This window comes from Grus americana, chromosome Z (genome assembly GCF_028858705.1).
Source record: "Grus americana isolate bGruAme1 chromosome Z, bGruAme1.mat, whole genome shotgun sequence".
Taxonomy (NCBI): domain Eukaryota; kingdom Metazoa; phylum Chordata; class Aves; order Gruiformes; family Gruidae; genus Grus; species Grus americana.
This window is the reverse complement of record NC_072891.1, coordinates 38,892,525-38,918,141: the sequence shown is the minus strand read 5'-3', so window position 1 is coordinate 38,918,141 and position 25,617 is coordinate 38,892,525. Positions and strand designations below refer to the sequence as shown.

The window sequence follows — 25,617 nt, the reverse complement described above, 5'->3', positions numbered from 1 at the left end:
GACAGGTATACAAATAAGGAGAAATTTAAGGTGTCTTTGCTAAGTTTTATATGTAGCTAGTAATTCCATAATAATTTCTGCCACACATATGGATACTCTGCAAGCTCACTCAAATGTGGTGATTTTTTAAAGCAGATAACTGTTTCTTTCCTTTTCTGTTGTTCTAGGATGTGCACGTTTTAAGAGTGTTGCCTTTCTTTTTAAGTAGCAAATATACTGATCCATGTAACTTGGATCAAAGGGAAAAAAGGGGGGTGAGGGGAGGGAAGAAAAAAATCCTATGTCTGAAAGAACTGAGACACTGGGATACAGATAGGAAAGGGTAAGCATGCAGCAACTAGTGAAAAAAACAGCTGTTCTATTAGCGCTTTTTGACTCTTTTCCCTCTCTATGCCATGCAAAATATGATACAGAGAGAGCATCTAGTCCAGCATGTCAATAAGTACCTCCAGAATGACAGCATTGTTTTGCTGTTGAAGGTGCAGACTAATCATCCATCTGTGATTGGTTTTGGATTGCTGTTTGTTCTTATTGTGGTGACAGCACAGAAATAGGAGTTAGCCTAGGGTTAAGTGGGTTTACTAGGTGCATGTATTTTTTTCTTTTGTCATTGTAATGGGGTGTGGTGCATGTGCACTGTATAGTTTTTAAAAAAATGCTTCCTTGCTCATCTTCTAAGCTACAGTGGATTATTTCCCTGATTTCAGAATATGGCCTCCGGCTTGGAAGTCAGATCTTCATAAAAGAAATGACCCGTACTGGCCTAGCAACCAAAGATGGCAACCTTCATGAAGGGGATATCATTCTCAAGGTCTGTTCTGGTTATATTGCTAGCAGTTTAGGAGGCACTTGTTATAGTGGTTACTCTGGAATAAGTCATTTTATAGTCAAGTTCACTATTAAACTTGAGCACAATATGGACTTGTTTGCTTACTTGTAGTGTTATTGTTGCCTTTTTAAATCCAGATCAATGGTACTGTGACAGAGAACATGTCTTTAGCTGATGCCCGAAAATTGATTGAGAAGTCACGGGGGAAGCTCCAGCTGGTTGTCCTCAGGGACAGAAAACAGACACTGCTCAACATTCCTTCACTGAACGACAGTGACTCTGAAATGGATGGTGAGGTTTAATGTGGATAAAAAGATCTGGACTCTGTGCAGGGACAGAATGGAACTTAGTGTTTTGCTGTGGTAGAGTGGTACTAGGTTCTTTTAGAAATAAATATAAAAAACAAAACCAAAAATAACCTAACACAAACAAACCTAAATAATAGCCAAATAAGCATCAAGCCCACTCCCTTTAGGTGAAAGAAGAATTTTGTAGTAATCATATAATTACATTTTGGGCAGAGGCAGAGATAGAAGCAGCAATGTTTGTCTGGCATGATCAATCTTACTTCTCAGAACAAGCAAGTCAAGTCAGTTGCTTTAATAAAAGACTTCAGTTTCAAAAATAAGTGGATTGGACTCATCTCTCCTCCTGACAGCATTAACACTCATGACGGCATTCAGTGGGAAGGAAAAAATGTCAGGGCAGGAGGAAATTAAGTCCCCCTGGGCAACTGGTTTCTATTTCTAGTATCAATTCTGTACAAATGATCTTTCACAGTGTATGAGGTATATCTCTCAACATAATCTTGCTTTGGAAAGGGCTCAGGATGTTTGGGGGGACAGGATGTTACGTTATTTAGTGGAAGGTAGTTCCTTCTCTGATGTCAGAATACTGGGTGCAATTTTTGTAAGTTTTACTGTGAAGATACAGTTCAAGTCTGAGGGCTACTCTATTTCTTTTGTCACTGAAAAGCAGTGATGTGAGGACAATGTGAAGGTGGTCTTCTGTTTGACCTCAAATAAAAGGCTGCTAACACTAGGTAATAAGTCTATGGTATGCTCAAAGTAGTTGTATGATGCGAGTGTGTTTCCTAAAGGTAGTGTGAAACCTTCCTGAAATATTTTTGGGGGGTGGGGGGTGGAAGCACTAAAAAGTATACAGCACTTTTTGAATCCAAGTCAATCCAACTTGGGACGGGATTAGGCTTAAGGGTTCAGCATATTTTATCTGTGAAAGCTTTGTAAATAAATATGGTGATCAGATGTGCAGATAATTTAAACAAATCTTGGATTTCTTGATTTGCTGCTCTCTTTGCAGACATTTCTGAAATAGAGTCAAACAGATCATTCTCCCCTCAAGATGACAGATTACATCATTCTGATCTAGATTCACATTCATCCAATGAAAAGCTGAAAGAGAAACCAAAGTAAGAAACAGTCTTTTCTAGTCCATTTTTCTAATGCTTGTCAAAGAAATTCTTAAAATACATGGCATTCTTATCTGATTTCACCACACTTTTTTTTCTTTTTCTTTCTTTCAGTGCAAAAGATGATCCATCTAGTAGGATGTCCAGGATGGGAGCAACACCTACACCGTTCAAATCAAGTGGTGACATTGCTACTCCTGCTGTTACAGTTGTAGACACAAAGAAAGAAGTGAATTACCAAGATGACTCAGCAGGTCAGAGTTTTGAAGTTCTTGGGTTTTTTTCTCCCTGGCCACAGAATGTCTAGTCCCCTAGTCACGTTGACCTATCTAATATACTCTTCATGTCAACCCCATCCTGACACACATCCTGAGATCTGTCTTTGCTTTGTGGTGCAGAGAGAGAAGGAACACCTGAGATTATTTGAAGTTGCTTATTAGAATTACCACCTCAAAAAACAAATACTCTCCTAGAGCATCAACTGTAGCCTGTTGCCCTAAGCAGCCAAACGAAGCTGTTCCTGAAGTATGATCTGGTGTGCCTGAAAGAATTGTGTATCCCTCCCTTAACCTTTTTGGGGTTTTTTCAAGAATTACCAAAAAAAGGGGGAGGGGGGGAAGCACATCATTTCTAGTCAGAGAGATGCTCGACATTTAAATCTGTATTAATCTTTGGCATGGAGGTGTCTTATTGCTATCTTCTAACTAAAAATTGCCGCCATTTATAACTTCTTTAATATCTTAGTAACTTTTATTGGCTTTTTTACATATAGTGTCTCAACCAAAAGCGGTTACAAGAACGATTCTTAAACCCAGCCCTGAAGATGAAGCAATATATGGGTAAGGTGGCACTTGCTGGGTTCTTTTGCACTCAGTGTTCTTCCAGTGACCTGTACGTGGTTCTTGGTTGCATGGGTTTTGAGGTTTTCGCCCATTTGGAGTGATATGCCCTTTATAGCTTAATGGCAAGAAGAGATGACGTGGCTTCTAATTGACTGTATTTGAGTTAAACTTAGTTTTAGAAGTATCTGCCTGGAAGCTATAGACTTGCCTTCTACCTGGAATACCTCCTGTGCTTCTGGGCTTGCATAGGAACATATACAATGGTATATTTTTATATTTTTATTCTGCTCTGTTTGGCACTTTGACATAGAATTTGGAGTACTACGCCCATTTTGGGGCTCCCCAGGACAAGACAGACATTGTCACACTGGAGCCATTCTAGGGACTCAGTGGCTGCAGCATATGACATATGAGAAAAGATCAAGAAAACTGGGTTTGTTAAGCCTGGAGAGGACTGAAGGGACATCTTACTGCTGTCTGCAACAACCTAATGGGTAGTAGGTGTAGAAAAAATAGAGCCACACTCTTCTCAGAGGGGTACAGTGGTGGGACAAAGAGCAAGGGACACAAGCTGGAACACAGGAAATTCTGACTTTATATAAAGAAGAAAACTTTTTATTATGAGGGTGGTTAATCACTGGAACAGCTTTCCTGTGTAGGTTGTGGTATCTCCACCACCAGAGATACTAAAAAACATAACTAGTCAAGGTCCTGAACAACTTGCTTTGAGCAGAGGGCCATTCTAACCTGTGCAATTCTATAGAAATGTATTTTGCACCTCTTCCGTTATTTTATATGTACACAAAAGACAAACCCTCCCCTTCCCTGCAATATTAAGATACAAAGAGAATGTCCTCTATTTAATTTGTTGCAAGACAAGGCCAAACATATGTGTGTTTCTGTACAAGCTGGAGACTTCTGTACAGCAATTTGTGTCTTTTCTTCAAACCCAAGCCTGTGCAGTTCACTTGCAGTTCTAGTCTCAGCTTAGAAATTAACAAAATATTGCTTCCAAAGTTTTATTGTTATGGGGGGGTTTTTTGATGATTTTTATAAGTGGCCAAATGGAACCTGGTACTGTTGATTGTTTAACAATTAAGATACTAAAAGTTGCAAACTTTATTAATAGGAAATCAACTTGCATGTTTTCTGTTGAGAGTTTCCAAATAGAGAATTTGAAGGGAGAGGAGCACTGAGATTGTAGGGAGAAGCCTAAAGATAAGGTTTTGAAGATACTTTGTAGCTCAAATATTTCTCAAATGGATTCTCTTCTCAGTTCTTTTCTGGGTTTGACCCTGTATATGTTATCATTGATGTGAAATTAATCAAGTGGTTATTTTGGTGAAGGGGAATTTATAATACAGGCTTAGGGTATTACTGAGAAAGGTTAACAGATAAGTACTGTCCTCTGTGTTGGAAGGTCACTCAGGCATAGAGCTTTTCTGACAGTAAAAAAGCTGAAGCTAGACCAATAGCCTCTCCCACTGCAATATGAAAGGACTGATTGTTAACTTACCAGTAGATTATCCTTGGAAATATTTTTTATTACAAAAAACTTGAAGACTTCTGTCTAACAAACATGTTACACTGCAAAGAAAATAGGTATCAATTTAATTAATATGACAGTTCTTAAGCATACAGAGAAAAAAACAATGAGTATGATTACTTGTAACTCAGGCTGTTTTCACAAAAAACCTAGCTGCTCACCTGAGAGAATATCTACTAGGTAGAGAAGTATTTTGAGACTTCAGGACATAGAGGAGTTTTCCTGCTCTGTCAAGTCTGTGTATGCCACTTAGTCGTTCTTCCTAGTTCAGTTTCCATTCTGAAAAACACAAGTTCTCTGCTTTCTTCCCTCACTCAAGAGTTACCTGGGCAAATATAGCCTATATAGTGAAAGAAAGGGGCTAAGAATATTATTAATATGATTTTGTTGAAAGGGTTGCAAATTTTTTTCTCCTCACAACCTATTATCATATACCTTACACCTAGCCTTACTTCCTTTTTCTGCCTGTAAATCTTGTAGTCCTAATACGAAAATGGTGAGATTCAAGAAAGGGGACAGTGTGGGTCTACGACTGGCTGGTGGAAATGATGTAGGCATTTTTGTTGCTGGAATTCAAGAAGGCACCTCAGCTGATCAGGAGGGACTGCAGGAAGGAGATCAGATTCTTAAGGTATGAGTGTAACTATGTGTCCCGGAAATGGAAATCACTTTTGTATTTTTTTGATTGCTTCTTAGTAGGAAGAAATTATGATCTTAGGAATCATAGGATCTTGAGTTATTGCTTTGGAAGTGTGTATGTGTGGTGAAGGCATCTTACTGAAATGAGGTTTTGAAGGAGAATTGTATATCGAGCTTTAGTTTTTTTAAGATTCTGTGTAAGGGGTAGGTAGGAGAAATATTAATCAAGAAAAATACCCCAAGATAGGAAAATAAATTTTCTGTACAATGCTTCTTGTAGTCTTGAAGGGGGAAAAAATTGAGGCCAGCACATTTTTTTTTTCTTTCATCTTTCTCTAATTTTCTTGGGTAACAGTGAGTGATTTTTCCAGTTTCTGAATTATCTATGCCATTTTGTCCTCTTATATTCTTTTTTTCCTGAAAATTCAGATAGGAAGCTAATGTAATTTTCTCTTCTGCCTCTTTTCTCTTGTGATAGCCTTGATTTTCAAGGTCTTTTGGAGCCTGTTAAAGTAGAAGAAACAATCTAGCTGTGCACATCCAGGAGCTTGTTATTTCAGAAACATTAGTGTTAATGCTTAGAATAAAATATTCCTTATGGCGACAGACAGCCATGTTGACTTTAAAAAAAAGTTTAATAAGTGAAGAGAATATTGAACGAAAAAATCTCTAGTTATTCCTTTTATTGTTGATTTTTCAAGTGTTGGGGTTTTTGGGGGGGTTTGTTTTGTTTTGGTTTTGGTACATAGGTAAACACTCAAGACTTCAGAGGCATTGTTCGGGAAGATGCTGTTTTGTATCTCTTAGAAATTCCCAAAGGTGAAACAGTGACAATTCTGGCTCAAAGCAAATATGAAGGTAGGTTCTTTGAACAAAGTGTGTGTATATCCATGAAGTTTTTAAGCTCAGTAAAACTACAAATACTCTCTTTTGTGCTTATTCTTGACAGCATTTTAGTTACCCTCCTTTTCAGTAATTTAGAAGATAACTCTATTACATACCACAAGAGTCATACAGAAGTGCATTTGTGATGTGTTTTTCGGAGCACTTCTCCATCTCTTTCATTACTAGCAAATAGCATCTCTTTTTAAACCTGAAGCGTGGTAATGTACTGCTTGTTCCTGGCCCAAAGTCTACTGTTAGCATTCCTTTTCTGGTGTGCCTTGGCATTCATAAGTCAGATAGCAGCAAATGGACAGTTTTATTGATGAACAGTTAAGGAGCAAACAAAGCCTCTTGCTTTCCTGTTGGAGACACAGCCTGCTGTAATATTGAAGTACCATAGCTGCTTTTAGCTTTGGGAAGGTGCAAGTACTTCCTTCCCTCAGAGCTTTAAGGGGACTGCATGTGTAGAAATACAGAACACTCTTGACAGTGTGTGTGTAGGGCAATGGATGTGAAAGCTGGTTTTTTGCATCATTTTCAGTGGAAGGAAAGAATTTCAAAACTATTCTCTAGAATGACAGCTTAATCTTTCTTTCAAGTGTAAAAGAATATAAACTAAAGGGGAGTTCCTGTTTTAGTCTACAGAGACATCATGGCCTGTGGCAGAGGAGATTCATTCTTCATCAGGAGCCACTTTGAGTGTGAAAAAGAGTCACCACAGAGCTTAGCATTCACCAGAGGGGAGATATTTAGAGTAGTTGATACACTGTATGATGGCAAACTGGGAAGCTGGCTGGCCGTGAGAATTGGAAATGAACTGGAAAAGGGCCTCATTCCAAATAAGAGCAGGTAAGGTGGCATCCTGTCTTCCTACCTGTTATTAGAAACAAGATTTTTTTTCTAAATGATTTTTGCTTCCTGTGTCATACCTTTCTTCATTTTACGCTCCTCCCCCCCCCCCCCCCCCCCCGGATAAATTGTTTTGTTTTTACTTTCACAACAACCATGACTGTAAAACTATAGATTTTAGAACCACAGCATTATGGATGGTGTTACTTACATACTAGATCAGGTATTTGCAACACAGACCTAGAACTCCTGTCTCAGCAATCAGCGAAGCTTTGACCACTAGCTGCTTCAGTTCCTCTTCTAGAAAATGGGTGGAGGGTCCTATTTTTGCTTTTTTTTTAGCCTTATAAGGCCTAGTGGAGAAGAGAATAGAGACAGTAACTTCTTAGGCCTTCAGTTCTGAGTTGCACTCTCTCACCACCTCTTTGCAGTTGCAGTCTTTTATTTATGCTTGTGTGAGTTATCAGTTTAAGACCTGAGGACTCATTCCTGCCCAGCAATCTTGTAGCTGTGGTGAGTTGGAGCATCATTCTGACACTGCATTTGCTCCAAAACAAAAGAACCTGGACTTGTCTATTCTTTCCTCCACTCATGGCTGTCTAACTGGCAAATTACCTGTTGCAAATTCAAAATCCATTGTTCTTCAGTGAGAGCCTCTTTGACTAGTTTTGTACAAATGAACTATGTGCTTTTCTGTTAGAGCTGAGCAGATGGCCAGTGTTCAAAATGCTCAAAAAGATGGCTCAAGTGATAGGGCAGACTTCTGGAGAACACGTGGCCAGCGGTCTGGAGTGAAGAAGAATCTGAGGAAGAGTCGTGAAGATCTGACAGCTGTTGTATCTGTGAGCACAAAATTCCCAGCTTATGAGCGAGTTCAGTTGCGTGAGGGTAAGTGAGACTGCTTGTGAGCCAGCTGCCCATTTATTGCTGGCTGGTTTACTGTCCTAATGTTTGGTCAACTAAGTAAGTGACTTTGACCAACTTGGGTTCAATGCTAAATTTGAGCAACAAGAAGTGATGATATTTTTCTCAGAGTGCAAATTTCTGGTTGCTATTAGCTACTCCAAAAAAAAAGTTTTTTATGTTTTTAAACTGCTCTCCTTTGCCTCCAAATTACACATGCCAATTTCAAGGTTTAAAGTGAAAAAAAGAAGAAACAAACAGGGCTTTCTTGTTTCCTCAGCTTCCCCATGGCTAGCTCTAAAAGTACAATCCATATGCCTGAGATCAATCACAATCTTTAGGTTGCTTTTAAATACCACTTTAACATTAGTTTGAGAGCAAGTAAAACCCAAGTATTTTCAACAGATTGCCCAAATGTAGTCAAGGTTGATGTGGTCCATCTCCATGACTCTAAACTAGTTATATTACTAGTGATGATGAGCAAGTCAAGGTAATTTTCTGGGTTTTCACACATGACAGTATTGTGGAACAAAACAAATAGAAAAAAGTACTTTAAAGGAGCTCCCAGATGTCAAGATGAAGACTGAGCAATAGAATGGCATTCTCCCATTAACTCATGAGGACTGCGTTTGCACTTGTTTTGACATAAGCATAATAGAACTCTGCATTTCTTTGCTGCTTCAAGCTGCCCTGCAGCTGGTTTAGCATTTGTATCTTTATTCACACAAAACCCATTGAGTCAAGTGCATGCTATTTTGCTGGATGGAAAAATTACTGAAGATCTGCTGTATGTTTACAGAATGTAGAATCCTCTCAATACATCTTCATTAGAAGGAATAAGGAAGCTGTTAAATTTAAACAATCTCTTTTGCTGTCTTAGCTGATAAAATAGATTTCTGTACGAGTTACGCTGTTGCACAAATTTTTGAGAAATAATTTTTAAAATATATATTTTAGTATCTTCAATTTATTCATAACATGGCATAGTAATTGAGGATCTTGTCTGTGTCACTTCAGTTACATATAAACCAAATAAGTCTTTATCAGACTTATCTTTTCTCCAAATATTTTTCTTTCAGCTGGTTTTAAGAGACCTGTGGTTATATTTGGCCCGATTGCAGATATCGCTATGGAGAAGTTGTCAAATGATTTGCCTCACCTGTACCAGACAGCAAGTAAGTTATCCTCCTAGCTTCTTTATCATCCTTAACTGGGAGAGTGGATAACTTAATAACCACAGCTGCCCAGCCACTCCAGATAAGCTAAAATGTTGTCTTTGCAGAGACAGAACCCAGAGACGCAGGTTCAGAGAAGTCAACTGGGGTAGTGCGCTTGAACACTGTGAGGCAAATCATTGAGCAGGTAGAGTATCTCTCTCAGAATTGCTTACACTCAAAGGCATGTTGTTTGATTTGTTTGCTTCTAAAACTTGCAGAGTCCTCAAATCTTCACTGCATCTATTTCTGCAATGAGTAAACTTGGCCTAATGATGGGGCTGTTTTGAAGTTGTTCAACAACAATTTTTATAATTTTGATAGCTGTCCTCCAAGTGGAAGGGTGCACATGATATTAGAAATTAAATTCTCCTTCCTTAATCCATTCCAAATTTGAACAGAGGGGCATCTGTGTTTTACTGTGTGCTTGCTGAATTTGCTGTGGAGGCTTTACTGTTATGCAGTGCTCCATGTGCTCTTACTGTATCAGAAACTTAATGTTTTAGATTGCTTCAGAGTTACTACTATTGAACTAAACAAGAAGTGACTATGATAGCTAAGTGGCATCCACTGAGACTGCATTGATTCTTTCTATAATATGTTTAGAGATCAAGTAAATAGGTGGTAATGAAGAAGCCTAAAAAACTTAGGTAAAAAGACTGTACTCAGCAGCTTATTGCCCTGAGCCTGATAAAAATGATGCCAGATAGGTTAGAATGTCACACAGAAGTCTGTTCAGAGCTTAGGCCCCACTGAAGCACACATTTGAAAATCCCATTCATCTTTGCACTAAGAGTAGCTAAGAAGGAATATATTAAGTGAAAAAAATGAGATTTGTCTCAGCTAGTGAGTGTAGACAAAAGCTCACAGATAGCACCCAGAATAGTTGTGGTAGTGGAAGCTGTGGTAGGGGTGGGTAGAGAAAAAAGCTAGTTAACTTTCACTACCTATTTAAAAAAAAAAGGGGGGGGAATAAGTGCATTTTACTTAACATGTGAGTTAGTTAACAAAAGAATGTGGACATTCAGGCAAAAGCTGTTCAGAAAAATGGAGCTGAAAGAAAAAGGCTGCCTGCTGTGGCTTCTGAATGTGCTATAACTGTGGGGAAAAAAATCCAACAAGTTCTGGTCTTATTTGGAGAAATACATCCTGGTTTTCCTAGGATACCACGTTCCAAATACCTCCTCTTGTTCTCCACAAGCAGCACGCTGACTGGGCTTTCTTGTTAACAGGATAAACATGCTCTGTTGGATGTGACTCCTAAAGCAGTGGACCTGCTAAATTATACCCAGTGGTTTCCAATTGTGGTCTTCTTTAACCCAGACAGTAAGCAGGGTGTGAAAACCATGAGACAAAGGCTATGTTCCACATCTAACAAGAGCTCGAGAAAACTTTATGAGCAAGCAAACAAACTGAAGAAAACTTGTTCCCACCTCTTTACAGGTAAGGGATAATGTGTGTCTAACCTGCTTACCAAAAGAGTAGTGGATGGGAGCGTGTGAGCCTTGAAACATCCACTTACTAATCTGCATATTAACTCATGCAGGCTGGAACTAAAAGGGTGTGAAGGTGTGGTCATGAGCAATCCCTTCCTTGACATTTTTCAGAGTTCCTTATTCTGCCAAATTCTAATACAGAAGAAATTGTGAATTGACGTACTGTCATTAAAAGATAAGTGATTTAATAAGCTTAGGGAATGAACAAACAATAAAATAAAACACCATGCTTCTGTCAATGTTCTAAATGAAATGGCGGTTTAACATTCTCACGTAACTAAAACAAAAAGTGTTAAACAGCAAAGACTGGATAAGGGATCACATTGCATTTGCTGTGTATCTATACTTTTTCTTTCAATTTTTTCAGCCACCATCAATTTGAATTCAGCCAACGATAGCTGGTATGGTAGTCTGAAAGACACAATTCAGCAGCAGCAAGGAGAAGCAGTATGGGTATCAGAAGGAAAGGTAAGCAGTCAGTCCATACTGTACTAAGCTATACGAATGTCTCAAGATATCTCTTGCCAGTAAAAATTGTTCAAAATTTTGTCAATGCTGCATAGGTGAGACAACTAGTTAGTTGATGGATGTCTTGGTAACAAAAAATTACTTACTATTGTTCTTTCTGTTATACTTTGGAGCTTTCATCACTAATGCTGTGGCTAGAGGAGAATGGTGAGGAGGGATAAACTTTTACAAGACTTTCCTTTATGACTCTGCATTAGAGTTTCTTTCAGTTCTGCAAAGTCATTGTTAAGAATTGTTTGGCATGATGTTGAGACCTAACTAGACTCTTCTTATATATTTAATTTTGTTCCTTAATTCTTACTGATGTTTCTCTAGATGGACGGCATGGAAGATGATGCAGATGATCGTATGTCTTATCTTACTGCAATGGGCGCTGACTATTTGAGTTGTGACAGTCGGCTGATCAGTGACCTAGAGGATACAGATGGAGAAGGAGGTGCATACACTGACAATGAACTTGACGAGCCCTCAGACGAACCAAGGATTTCATCTGTTAGCCGGTCCTCTGAACCTGTGCATCATGAGGAGGTGAGATGATTAGATTTTCAATAACACTGTACTTTGGACTTTCTGAAAGCCTGTAGGTATGGCTTAAAAATGAGAGTTTTTTAAACTGCAGCTTTATCTTACCTCTGATAGTGTTTTAGAGCTACATTGTGTAGAGCAAAAATAATAATAGCTCTGCTTTTTTGCCTAACTATAGGTTTCCTGATGATGTCTCATCACATTGAACTTTGCAATTATATCTGCAGTGATGGTGGACAGGTTGCTGACAGTCATTTGACACCTGGTTACGGTTCCCAAAATAGTAAACTTGAGAGAGAGAAAAAATGATTGTATTACTGGATACTGCAGTGATTTTCTCTTGTTTTCTTTCATAGAGTTTAAAAAAATTTAGTCCAGAACCAAGGGCTCATTTGAGAAAAGCTGGTAGCAGGGAGATTCTTAGAGAACCAAGTCCACCTCCAGCATTCAAGCCTGAACCACCCAAGGTAAACTTGTAGAAACAAATCAGAATACAAAGTTCCTCTTTCTGGAGAACTCTCTAGGGTGGCACATTAGGAAGAGCAATAGGAATGCCCAGAGACTAGAAAACATTCTAAGTGTGGAGAGAAGGAATGACTGAAGGCGTTGCAGGGTCAAGCAGAGAGAAACTTAAAGGATAACAGTTCTCTTCAAATATGTGTGATCTCTGTATGGAATACGAAAGTAGACTCCTTTTTGTGTCTGCTAACAAATTGAAAGGCACTTTTTAATGTAGGCTAATCATCAGGAAAAGCGTATCTGATGGCCATTATTGCAAAGCACAAAGCCAGAATCTACCACATCTGAAATCAGTTTCCATCACTAGAAATTGATGTTAACTGTTTATTCAAACCTTGCTCAAGAATGATGCAGGGGAAAAAAAATACGATGTTTGGACACCAAATTCTATTTTAGCAATTCCTGATTTCCTCTTACCCCAAAGTCCTTTCTTTATGAGGATGGGTGCCCTCACATACTGCACGTATTCAAAATATATTCAGGTATGCCTTGACAATGGAGATTGGGCAGAGTAGGACATGTAACAAAAATAAAGATGGAATAGAAAACAGACTTGAGTCCTGTGCACTTCTAAACTCCTGGTAGCAATATTTTACATCGGATAGTGCTGACAAATCATTTGGGAGGTTAGTTTTCTCTGTGCCATCCCCTAACACTCATTGTAGTTCTGGTAATCCTTAACAAATGGGACAAACAAGTCTAAATGTGCTAGTCTTCTATAGGTTGATGTGTAGTGTATGACTGTATGGCCAGAATGTTGCAGCAGTTCAAACACCTTTCACGTGTTACTTCGGATGAAGATTGACACTGTTAAATACATAGGCAAAATGATTAATTTCAGATTAAAGCCTTCATTTGAAATGAAAATCGTGAAGTTGCTCATGTAAGCTTTGTTTGCATGTTTTATATTTATAGGGAAAGTTACAAAACAAAGAGGATCTATATGACTTCCCCAAGAACTACGACTCCAAATCAAGTAACATTGCTGTCAGCAGTGAGACTTCAACTGTATCAGCTAAAGCAGCACCACCACCTGTTTCTGTGAAACCTGCCTTTGGGCGTCCCATCCTGAGAAACTCTCAGCCAGCAGTCCCACCTGCAGATGAGGAAGAGGAGACCAAGTTGGAAGAGGAAGGAAGCGAACAAGAAAATACTCCAAAATCTGTACTGAGGAAAGTAAAAATATTTGAAGAGATGGATCATAAGGCGAGGATACAAAGAATGCAAGAGCTACAGGAGGCCCAGAATGCCAGGGTATGAAGAGATGCATTTTCCCCCTGCTGTGCTTTCCAGCATATAGAACAGCCTGCATCCTGAAAATGAAAATCATGCCCTTGCATTGTATTGCTTCTGGAGGGAGAAATTTATGAAACCACACATACAGACATACCATTGTGTGGATTTGGTTGTAAAAGGAGAACATATTTTAAGGCTTCATACTCTAAGTATAGAAAGCTGACTTCTAATAATCCTGTTGCTTTTGGCAAGCCATTGTTTTCACATGCACTTTGAATTACTACTCTAGCAAAAGATTATATAACTGTAGGAACATGAATAAGTTCAGTTATCAATTTGTGCTTTAGTTGTTTCAGATGCAGCTGTGACCTGCTAGATTTACAGTCTAGGATCCCTAATGTATAGACTTAAAAAGAACAGTTATTTTCTCCTACTTTCTTTTAAAGCTTGAAATAGCCCAGAAGCACCCAGATATTTATGCTGTCCCTGTCAAAACACAGAAGTCAGAACAGAACTGGCCCCAGCCTATGAGGTAAGGTGTATCCAGTTTAAAGCATTCTGTCTTGATTGTTTACTTCACCAGCAGCAGGGAAACTGATTTTGCCAGTTTTTATTCATACGAATAATCCTGCCTTGGTATATCATTTTGTTGTTGTGCCTCAAAGATTACTGTAAAGGTGGGGGAAAATTTCAGTGAATTCTTCTTGGTTTTCAGGATATTTTTTTCTTTTACTTCATTCATAGTATTTGAGTTACCTAGGAAGAAACACTATGTTCTTTTGCTGAAATATTTGCAGAGCCATTTTTTTTGCTCTAGTCATTATTACTCAGAAGCTTTTCTGCATTCTCTGATGTCCATTCTTCCTGTGCTAGGTACTTGATGACTGTTTATTCCGTTACAGATGTATTGTGTGGGTAGGGAAAATGAGGATGAAACTTACCTAAGGTTACCCATCAAGTTTCATGATTTCATTAAAATTCAGTGAGTTCTGCCCTGGTTGACCATTGTGTCATCCTACCCTACACACTGCATATTTTTACGACTTAAGCAGTCACCTATGCAAGAGCTAACACACTGTATGATGGATTTCGTTTTCTGCTCTGCAGGACTTTTAAGTTTTTCTTCCATCTTAGTAATAGCCAATAGAAATGGGACTTATTTTTCTAGTGAATCAATTCCTTTGGTGTCATAGTATATAACCTAAAATGCAAAAGTGGAAAACATGAAGTGTTTATTTTCAGGTTTTCTTGGGCTCAGAAGCATACTTTTTTATATAGCCTTGGAAGCCTTTTAGAAGCAGTGAAAAGTAACCTTTAATCGCATATGCAGAGTGTTTGCTTACACACACAAATCAGTGCTGTTACCCTTTTACAGGAATGTTAGTGATTGGCCTAGAGGGAATGTTTAAGCACTGGAGCAATATGGAAGGAGGATAACATCTGTTTTTTATACACTGTGGGATTGCAAAAATCATGGCTTTTGAAACTGAAGAAACGCCCTTTCTTGGCAGACTTTATATATCTGCTTAGTGTCACAGTAAATGAGTAGCACCACAATGTATAAAAAGCAAATGTGTGTGTTATTTTTGCCCACTTTTAAGGATAAGAGCTCTAGTGAGATACGTGAGTGAGGAGAGAAGGCTATCAATTTAAGAAATGTCACATAAGAAGCCTTCAGACTTTTAGACAGGAAAGTGGGGATGTAAAAGAAGAAGCAGGCATAGAAAGAATCTGGTGCAAAAATAATTGAGGAAAATGTCAGTTGAGGTAGCAGCAATGGCTGAAAACCTCTCTGCTCAGGGAATAAAGTGCTGTAAAGCTCTTGATGTGTATGTGTGTGCAGGGGTTTTTAATAATTTTAAATTTGGCATTCTTCCAGGTAGGTTGAATAGATAAAATCTGAACATCAGCTTGATGGAAATAAGATGCCTCTCCAGATAGGCTTACCATGACCTTGCAACTGTTCGTGGGCCAGAAGGGGTGTGCCTTTCTAGGTTGTACATGGGCATAAAGCCAATATTAAGTATAAATATTTTTCAGCTTTTCAGAATGGAAGTAAACATTATCTCTCTCCTTCCCTGTCTTGCTGTGTTAGCTCCAGACCTCCAGAACCCCAGAAACCTCCTATTAGGCCTTACCTAGACAACCGTGGCAGTTACGGCAGTGATGCAGAAGAGGAGGAGGAGTACCGTCGGCAGCTATCAGACCATTCTAAGAAGGGGTATTATGGACAGCCATCCAGATACAGAGACACAGAATTGTAGGCTTGCTAGTATGTGCACGTATAGTGCTCTTTTGAGGTTTCTTCCTTCACAGCCAAAGTGGAGCAGTAGTTAGTCCTGAAAAGCTATATTTTTATTGGGGGTGGTGTTAGAGGGTACGCTACTCAACCTAGACATATCTATACGCTGGAACTGGAAGAGTTCATTTTTGGGGATATTACTCTGTTAGCATCTAAGAAAAGAAATCACTATTGCCTGAATCCTGTTGCCTGTTTTATAAGGACCAAATCCTGAAAGTTTGTGTTAATTCTTAGTATTTTAATATTTTAACATAAACCCCCTTTTTTCCCTTTTATTAATGCTGCCTTTTTGGACTGTTCTGCTGTGTTATGAAAGTATGATCCTAGAGATACACTTCTGAATGCAATAGAATTAAATTTGAAAGTGTATTTGAAAAACAGTAAGTGCCTTTAACAAGAAGCATCTTAAACTGTTTGTTTTGACATACGATACTTGGTGCAAAGCCATAACACACTAAAAGGGGATTGACTGTTTTACCTATCTTTTTTTTTTATCGGTTTCATGGTAACAATTTACCTTGCATGTTATTTTTCTATGTTCATAGACACATATGCAATATTTCATAAATACTGACTGTACATAATAAAGGTGCAATTGAATGGGTTGTTGGAAAAGACCAGGATGTGTTTAAACAGAGAAAGTGATACAGAAATTCAATCATGTACTAAAATTTACACAGACTGCAAATAGTAAAGGATATATTCTAGACAAACCTTGTGCATCTATCTTATTTTTCCTTTGAACGGTATTAGTCTTCTGGAGTCCCTGACATTCATGAATATACTTACAGGAGTACGCTGTTCAGTTCAGGGTCTCATCTCCTGCTATTCAAGTAACTGGGAAACATCACTGTTGATATTGCTTCACAGCGTTCTGAACATTGTTTTAAAATTTGTAGTGATTTAACAGAAAACTGACATGGAGCTATGGACTTCCTGCAAGAAACTTATCTTTTAGAGTATTAACTTCTGCCTCCCCATTCCTGCTCTATATCCTTAATTCTGCTATGTAGAATAAAAATTCTAGAAAGGGTCATAGAGAAATTCATTTTTGCTCGTGCAATAGAAAAGATAGTTTTCTAATGCTCTCTTAAAATAGGTGGAATTTTCTTGTTGAAGCAAAGGAATAGATGTATCTCAGATGAGGTAACTTGTGCTGCTCACTGTAGATTAGAATCATAGAATAGAATCTTTGAGGTTGGAAAAGACCTTTAAGATCATCAAGTCCAACCATTAACCTAGCACTGCCAAGTCCACCACTAAACCATGTCCCTAAGCACCACATCTACACGTCTTTTAAATACCTCCAGGGATGGTAACTCAACCACTTCCCTGGGCAGCCTGTTCCAATGCTTGACAACCCTTTCCTTGAAGAAATTTTTCCTAATATCCAATCTAAACCTCCCCTGGCTCAACTTGAGGATGTTTCCTCTTGTCCTGTTGTTTGTCACTTGGGAGAAGATGACCAACACCCACCTGACTACAACCTCCTTTCAGGTAGTTGTAGAGAGTGGTAAGGTCTCCCCTTAGCCTCCTTTTCTCCAGGCTAAACAACACCAGTTCTTATTTAGTGGGTAATTATTCCATGGTGGTTGGTTTGTGGGGTTTTTTTCTCCTTGGTATTCAGTATGTGGATACCCTACCCTTTATCCCAGTCAGCAAATAGTATTTAAAATTATACATTTGTTTATTTTCATAATTTCAGACAAAATCCTCAGTGTACTTGAATATCTCAGTTATCTCTGGAAATCTAGAGGGAAGCATCTGTTGAAATACAGTGCTTCCCCATCAAGCTGCTATGCCTTAATACCTGCTTGCCCCTGCGTAGCTCTACAAACATCAGGAAATACACTTTCAGAGCAACTCTGCAGTGTAGGTGACAAAACTTAAGTGTTAATGTGAATCATAGAATCATTAAGGTTGGAAAAGACCTCTAAGATGATCAAGTCCAACTGTCAACCCAACACCACTATACCTACTAAACCATGTCCTGAAGTGCCACATCTACACGTTTTTTGAACACCTCCAGGGATGGTGACTCCACCACCTCTCTGGACAGCCTGTTCCAATGCTTGACCACTCTTTCAGTGAAGAAATTTTTCCTAATATCCAATCTAAACCTCCCTGATGCAACTTGAGGCTGTTTCCTCTCATCCTATCGCTTGTTACTTGGGAGCAGAGACCAACACCCACCTCACTACAACCCCCTTTGAGGTAGTTGTAGAGAGCAATAAGGTCTTCCCTCAGCCTTCTCTTCTCCAGGCTAAACAATCCAAGTTCCCTCAGCCGCTCCTCATAAGACTTGTTTTCCAGACCCTTCAGTGGCTTTGTCGCCCTTCTCTGGACACACTCCAGCAGCTCAATGTCCTTCTTGTACTGAGGGGCCCAAAACTGAACCCAGTACTTGAGATGCAGCCTCACCAGTGCCCAGTACAGGGGCACAATCACATCCCTACTCCTGCTGGCCACGCTATTTCTGATACCAGCCAGGATGCTGGTGGCCTTGGCCACCTGGGCACACTGCTGGCTCATGTTCAGCCAACTGTCAACCAGCACCCCCAAGTCCTTTTCCACTGGGCAGCTTTCCAGCCACTCTTCCCCAAGCCTGTAGCATTGCATGGGGTTGTTGTGACCCAAGAGCAGGACCAGGCACTTGGCCTTGTTGAACCTCATACAATTAACCTTGGGCCATTGATCCAGACTGTCCAGATCCCTGAGTAGAGCCTTCCTGCCTTCAAGCAGATCAACACTCCCACCCAACTTGGTGTCATCTGCAAACTTACTGAGGGTGCACTCAATCCCCTCATCCAGATCGTTGATAAAGATATTAAAGAGAACTGACCCCAGTACTGACTGAGCCCTGGGGAACACTGCTTGTGACCGGCTGCCAACTGGATTTAACTCTATTCACTATGACTCTTTGGGCCCAGCCATCCAGCTAGTTTTTTACCCAGTGAAAAGTACACTTGTTTGCTTTCTTTGGTGTAGGAGTGAGAGAAAATAATTTGGGATTGCATCTTTTTTCTTTGTATTCTTTCCCTACAGAGGAGTGGTCCAGAGGGTTGGTAGTAGAGGGGTGGGTTGACTCAAAGTTGATGAGGGAACAAATCAGAAGCAAAGACTGAGCCATTTTTCCCAACCAGTTCCTGAGTCTGTAATCCAGTTTGTAAACAACTCTGGTACTGTGGCTTTATTTTGGTCAACCAAATTTTTAGGGGAGATGTTGATTCCCTCACTTTAGAAGACTTTTTAAGGTGTCATTTAATGCAGAAAAATTACTACTCCTTCACAGCCTAAGGACTTCAAACAGAGAAATGTTCAACTTTCACTCTCTTTGCAGTATCAAGGTGTCTGAACTCTGGAAGAATGTTTCAGTATTCTTTAGGGTGCTGAAAGTCTATGCAATGTTGTTAATGTATCCTCCTTTCTTTCTGAATCCCAACGGAAACTTAAATCTCAGCATCCATAGAGTAGACTTTGGTCTTGGAATGACCTGCTTTCTCTCTTCCCCCATATAATGCTGAACACAAAATAGGTCTTTTTTTATTGTGCTATTTTATTGGCTTTTGTACTAGTTAGCAGTTAAAATTTGTGACTTGTGTTCAATAGAGTCAAACACTGTTTTATGAGCCTGCCCCATTCTTGGGCTGTTTGACATACATAAGTTTACTAAGGCTATTAAAAACCAAACAATGGAATTGCACTTCTTTAATCAGCACTGAATTTGCTTTGCTAGTTCTCCTTGAACATATTTGTAGGCATTAATTTTACCAGGGGATTTCAAACTTGTTTTAATTCCAGGATATGGACTTTAGTGTAGAAGCATTATAATAAGATGCTGCCAATTTTGTCAGCCCAACTGTGCTCAGCTTGGGAAAAGTAGTAGCATTTTCACAAGTATTGTCATTAATTTTATTATGGGACTTAGACTACAAGAGTCTTGTAGTCAGGTATTTAAATTCTGTCTATCCTCACTATGCTTTGCTGTATCAAAATCTAGCCTAGAAAATCTAAGCCCTTTCAGAGTATACATACTTATTTTCAAGGACATTTTTCAAGGACAAAAGGGGTAAGAAAGGTCAGGTGATGAACGAGAACATGGTAAATCCTTCAAGATACAAAGCCAGTGACTTTAGAGAAACTTGACTTTGCTGTGCTATAATGCTTGACTCTATCCACCTTTCTACTAGTTAGGTTATCTGATTGCTGACATTCTTAAATGTTCTGTCATTCTATGTGATTTAACACTTGCATATTTGTGTCCTCTGTCATTGCTTACCCGCAACTACTGCCTGTAGAAGATTGTGTTAATTTCTGAGCATAACTACCATGGCTTGCCATGAATAGTAGTCAGCAGCAGAAATATAAACTGTATGGATGCAGGGATTTTTCATCAAACAAGTTGTTGGATTGGTTTGGGGTTTTTTTTTTTTGCTATGAGTCTAACTACATGTACTTGTTCTAGGCATGTGTCAGCAGCATTTTATCTGTAGATTGATACTTTTTGTGGCTTCAAAAAATGATCACTTTTTAAAATATATATATATTTACAGTCTAATGCTGAGCTAAAAGACTGTATTCTAGCTGTGTGATCTCCACCAGATCCCAGTAAAGATCCCAAATCTTTCTGGAGCTCCTCAGCATACAACTCATTTACTTGGGCTAGCCAAACAAGTTAAGAAATCATAAACAAGCTGAACTCACTATAGCAGTGTACTTTCAAAGGCCTCTGTTGTCTCAAAGACAGTAAAACATCCACCTACTTTTAAAGACAGTGGACAGTGGAATTTTATTTTATTAACTGCTCATACTATTTTGCAGATAAAATTAAGACACCTAAAACTTCCTTGGGCTTCTTGCATCACTTAAAAAGAGGGATGTGAGGTTTTAGTGTTAAAAAGAAAATAACATTTATCCGATGTGGCACTATTACAGGAAAACAAAAACTAAGTTTGCCCTATTTCAGTTTGACATGTTTGGTATAACTTGTCATTAAATAGCTGGTGCAACCAACAGTAAACACTTAAGTCCTGATTACCAGCCAAAGGTCAGAGGCTAGTCATGCAAACAGTATGCTTAGAAGGTCCAGATGCCGAGGTAAGACACATCACAGCAGGTAGTGTTTATTGATTTGTTAGGTACAGGGGTTTAGTACATACCATGTTTCCAAGCTCCACAAAACTGTTCAAAATAAGGAAGGAGAAATCTTAGTAGGGAATAAATTCTGCTGTGTATGATTCTTACTTTTGATAAGAGCTTGCTCTTCCTGATAGACAAACACATGGCACTTTATCCCTTCCAAAAGCTTTATAGTAGCTTCAGATGTGTATTCTGATAAATTACATCTGATACAAATGTTAATTTCATAATGTCTAGACTGCATCTCAAGAACTTAAAACCAATCTTACTTTATTTTTCAGATGTGTACACCGCAGTAACTGAGGAAAACCATATGTACACTCATCTTAAGAATTACTAGGCTTCTCTAGAAATTGCCTTGAAATCACTGTGGATGCTTATAAAAATTCAAGTTATATGTATTGCAGTGAAATAGCTTGTTCAATGCAAAGAAGATTGCAAGAACATTGTCTGTGCTTTTTAAAGGCATGCTCAAATAATGAAAATCCTAAAAAGTTATTATTTGAGATGGTTACAACTTTTAATTTAGATGGTTATGGGAGCAGTCATCTTGTCTTTGGTTTCTTGATTCAAGATAGTGTCGTCTGAAAATGAAGGACCCTTATGCTGTGTCTACAATAGCCAGTAATATGCTCCAACAGGAGCAGAAGCTATTACATGGAACTAAATAGTGAATGAAACAGCAGATTATGGGGACCTGATCATACTTGATGTATTTCAGCACCATTTTAACTACGGACTATCCCGAGTCTGGTCCCATGAACTGAATGCCTGTTAGCAGTTGTAGCATTATCTTTGTATGATTTAGCTTCATCTGAAACTAAATGCAGTTCGTGCATTCTGAGATACCTCTGTGACTCCAGTCGAGGACAGGAATGTAGAAAGATGTTTCACTGGGGGCACATCCATTTCTTTTGTCCCCATTGTTGGCACTCTAGACATCTAGGAGAATCACTGAGAGTCTCATTTGGTTAGTCAGTGAGTGTCATGGTTTAACCCAGCAGGCAATTAAAACAACCACATAGCTGTTCGCTCACTTCCCCCACCCCCCTTGTGGGATAGAGAAGAGAATCAAAAAGAGAAAAAAAAAGGTAAAACTTTTGGGTTGAGATAAAGATAGTTTAATAGGACAGGAGGAGGAGGAGAAGAAGAAGAAGAAAAAGAAGAAGAAAATAATAATAATAATAATAATAATAATAATAATAATAATAATAATAATAATAATAATAAACAAAACAAGTGATGTTCAGCAACCAAAGCCAATACTCAGCTAGTTCTTGAGCAGAACTGCCTCCCGGCCCACCTCCCAGTTACATACGGAGCATGACATCATACGGTATGGAATACCCCTTGGGCCAATTTGGGTCAGCTGTCCTGACTCTGTCCCCTCCCAGCTTCTTGGGCGCCCCTCACCTTCTCATTGGCAGGGCAGTATGAGAAGCTGGAAAGTCTTTGACTGCTTGGCAACAAGTAAAACCATCAGTGTCTTATCAACATTGTTCTCATCCTAAATCCAAAACACAGCACTATACTGGCTACTAGGAAGAAAATTAATTCTATCTCAGCCAAACCAGGACAGTGAGCTAGACTTCGAGGAGCCTGAATGCGGTTTCTTCAGACTAAGGGAACAGGTACGTATTCATAAAAAGTGTCCCAGTGTATCTTGGGGTCTAGAGCATGTACGTATGGAGGACATAATTTTTATAAATAGTTTACATTCAGGACACCATTCGCAATATGAATTTGAGAGAACTGCAGAACTTTTCATAGTGCTCACTGTTCCTATTGTGAAACAGCAAAAATTTGCATTTTAGTGCAATAACAGAGAGAGTGTTGTTTGTCAAAACCTCTAGGATATTTTTCACTTTTTGCAAAGGCAGGATAGTTATTCTGAGAGTTTTAAGATGATTCTAATGATAAGCAGCTTTAGTGGTCACTTGCCTTTGTATCGGTTGGCTGCTAAATTGTCCAAGCCTCACTGACTTATTCCAGACAACTTCAAGGTCTATGGTATTTGGAGTTGCTCCTGCTGTTTCTACTGATCCCTATACAGCTCCAAGGTCCCTGATTTACTTCAAGGAAGTAGTGAGCTTGAATTTTTCCAAGCCAGTAAAACTGATTTTGCCTACAGAGAGCACCATTGGTGTATTTTAGCTATGTTAGAGTCATGGTTGCATGGCTGTTTAATGGTTACATTTGAGGGTAAGAATACAAATGCTTTGGGGGATTGTTTTCCCATTCCTGAAGTAGGGCGTTTACTAACTGTAGGATTCGCAGAAATCCAGAAGGACAAGTACCCTCAGTTTCTGTACCCTCATCTCTGTCCTTTTCTTAATGTTGGAGTAGGGATTTTATCAAGATCAACAGCGGGACCACACAAAAGAGTCCAGGTAGCATAGGGTAAGGGGTTATATCCTGGTAGACAACTAGGTTTCCAGTTATATTGTGCATAAATAGAGTGAAAGCTATTTGTAGTCCCTCAATTATATTAGGAATACATATCCCAATCAAAACAAATTTGGATTGATTTCTTAAAAATTTTGTAAGGTTTCTCATCTTCTACAATTATCATAGAATCATAGAATGGTTTGGCTTGGAAAGGACCCTAAAGATCATCAAATTCCAACCCCCGTGCCATAGGCAGGGACACCCTCCACTAGACCAGGTTGCCCAAAGCCCCATCCAGCCTGGCCTTGAACACTTCCAGGGATGGGGCATCCACAGCTTCTCTGGGCAACCTGTGCCAGTGCCTCACCACCCTCACAGTGAAGAATTTCTTCCTCATATCTAATCTAAATCGACCCTCCTTCAGCTTAAACCCATTACCCCTCATCCTGTCACTACATGCCCTTGTCAATAGTCCCTCTCCAGCTTTCATTTACTTAATTAGACTCAAATTGGTTCAAAATTAGGCAAAAATATAACAGGAAAAAATGGTGTCGTGAGGTATCTGGTACAAGGATACTATGGTGCTGTTTTACCCACATAGAGGCTCCAGGCCCATCACTTCTGTAAGCCAGATGCAGCAGAGCACACTATGCTGATAACATCTTGTCTGACACAGTTTTTTCTATCACATGAATTTAGGGTTACTGCTAGTTCAGGGCCTGGGGTAGTAATGAATGGGCTGCGACAGGAAAACTGCAGGATCTCTCCCTATCTCCTGCCCACTTGTGGCCCCAGCTGTGATTTTACAGCCATGATGTAACACCATGGTGTGCTATTTTTGAAGCTAAGGTGGCTGGAACTGGCACTGTCCACAGGCATTCCATATGCACTGGTGTGGCAGCCCCACATAGGACTGGCTCAGCTCTCCCTCTGCCACTGTGCCCATGGTGCCCCCCCAAAGCACAGACCTCTGGCCTGACAGGGACATGGCACCCCTGACGCTCCGGCTGAGCCGTGGGGCCTTGTAGAAAGGCACAGGCACATGGAGGCTTGTGCAATGCACAATGGGCCAGGGGCAGCCATCACGAGAGTGCACGTGCCTGGGAATGGGGCACCGGTGCCTCAAGGCAGCTGGAAGCAGACAGGGGAGTCAGGACAGGAGGGCTCTGGAGGTGCCAGGGTCCTCAGGGGCAGAGAGGGCTGGGGCAGTGGGAGTCTCAGGTATGAGGAGCTGGGAAACTTCTGGGAGCCTCCGGGAACCTGTAGGATGAGGAGAAGGAAGTAGGGGCCAAGACAGCCATGGGGGTCTGGTGGCACCACAAGGGGAACCTGGCAGTCACGAGGGGTGTTGGGTGGTACTGGTGAATCACCCAAGGGGCAAAGTGCCTTGGCCCCACAGATGGCCTGTGGACACAGGTATGTGTATGGGGGACAGCCAGCGCCAGAGCTGTCTATTGCTTGGGAGGCAGTGCATAGCTGAAGTTCCTAGGGGCACCATGCAGAGGGGTGGGTGGAGGGGTCTTCCCCCAGCCCCTGGAGCCTGGTGTTGGTGCTCGCCACAGCAGGGAGTAGAAATGGGGAGCAGCTGTGGGGCCTTGAACACTATCACAGGATCTCTTGACGATGTGAATTACAGCTGGTACCTACCAGCTGACTACTTCGACTTCTCCTGTCTGGGCAGCTCTGCCAGCTGCTCTTATGAGGCGACTTCAGAGCTACTGGCTGCTCGCCTCTAGCAAGGGCCCTCCCTTTTGTGCTGAGCACTGCTTCATGTCCCTCTTGGCAGCCCACTGCTCCACCAAACGATGTCACTTAGATTTCCCGTGCCGACCTGGTCACCAAGGGTGCTGCTCAGAGCCCATAGCAAGCAGATGAGAGGAGAAAACTTGTGCATCAGGATATAAACCCTTTACTTAGTGCAGGGAAGAGGGAAAAATTCCCAAGCATGCAACAGCAGTCGCTCCACCGCCTTCTGCAGGCCAGCGAGGGGTGAGGAGAAGAGGCTGCCTGCCACCCTGGCATGTTTGGGGCCAGGCCCGACAGCCCTGCAGAGCCAGCGTCATCCGGCTGCACGGAAGGCCCGGGACCATCTCAGCTACGCGACTGCGACAGAGCTGGCTACCATTTCCATGTCCTTGTGGGATCCTCTGGCAACCATGGGGTACACCCATATGGTGGGAGCCCAGAGGCCAAAGTGTCGCTCGTGCCGCCCTCCTTCCCTGGGCGAGCCATCAGTGCCCAGCCTTCAGTCCCTTGCTCCCAGCTGCCCCATCCCCAGGGCAAAACCTTGGCCCTGCCCTGGGGAGGGAGTGCGTGGGACCAGTGCCCACCTCTCCGCAGGGTCTGAC

At 40.4% G+C, this 25,617-nt stretch overlaps 1 protein-coding gene across 7 annotated transcripts in view; it reads left to right on the top strand.

Moving 5' to 3' along the window:
• Window positions 1-16,455, top strand: part of TJP2 (tight junction protein 2) — a 69,418-nt gene extending 52,963 nt beyond the window's left edge. For all 7 annotated transcript variants that reach the window (XM_054810835.1, XM_054810834.1, XM_054810838.1 and 4 more), the window contains 18 exons: window positions 708-811; window positions 967-1,120; window positions 2,150-2,258; window positions 2,373-2,512; window positions 3,031-3,097; window positions 5,127-5,277; window positions 6,035-6,143; window positions 6,809-7,019; window positions 7,720-7,907; window positions 9,002-9,097; window positions 9,205-9,284; window positions 10,369-10,579; window positions 11,000-11,100; window positions 11,476-11,688; window positions 12,042-12,152; window positions 13,120-13,458; window positions 13,887-13,972; window positions 15,536-16,455. In XM_054810835.1, the coding sequence (XP_054666810.1) occupies window positions 708-811; window positions 967-1,120; window positions 2,150-2,258; window positions 2,373-2,512; window positions 3,031-3,097; window positions 5,127-5,277; window positions 6,035-6,143; window positions 6,809-7,019; window positions 7,720-7,907; window positions 9,002-9,097; window positions 9,205-9,284; window positions 10,369-10,579; window positions 11,000-11,100; window positions 11,476-11,688; window positions 12,042-12,152; window positions 13,120-13,458; window positions 13,887-13,972; window positions 15,536-15,704 (2,639 nt within the window). In that variant the 3' untranslated portion in view covers window positions 15,705-16,455. The remainder of the gene's footprint in view (window positions 1-707; window positions 812-966; window positions 1,121-2,149; window positions 2,259-2,372; window positions 2,513-3,030; window positions 3,098-5,126; window positions 5,278-6,034; window positions 6,144-6,808; window positions 7,020-7,719; window positions 7,908-9,001; window positions 9,098-9,204; window positions 9,285-10,368; window positions 10,580-10,999; window positions 11,101-11,475; window positions 11,689-12,041; window positions 12,153-13,119; window positions 13,459-13,886; window positions 13,973-15,535) is intronic.
• The last annotated feature ends 9,162 nt before the right edge of the window (window positions 16,456-25,617 follow it).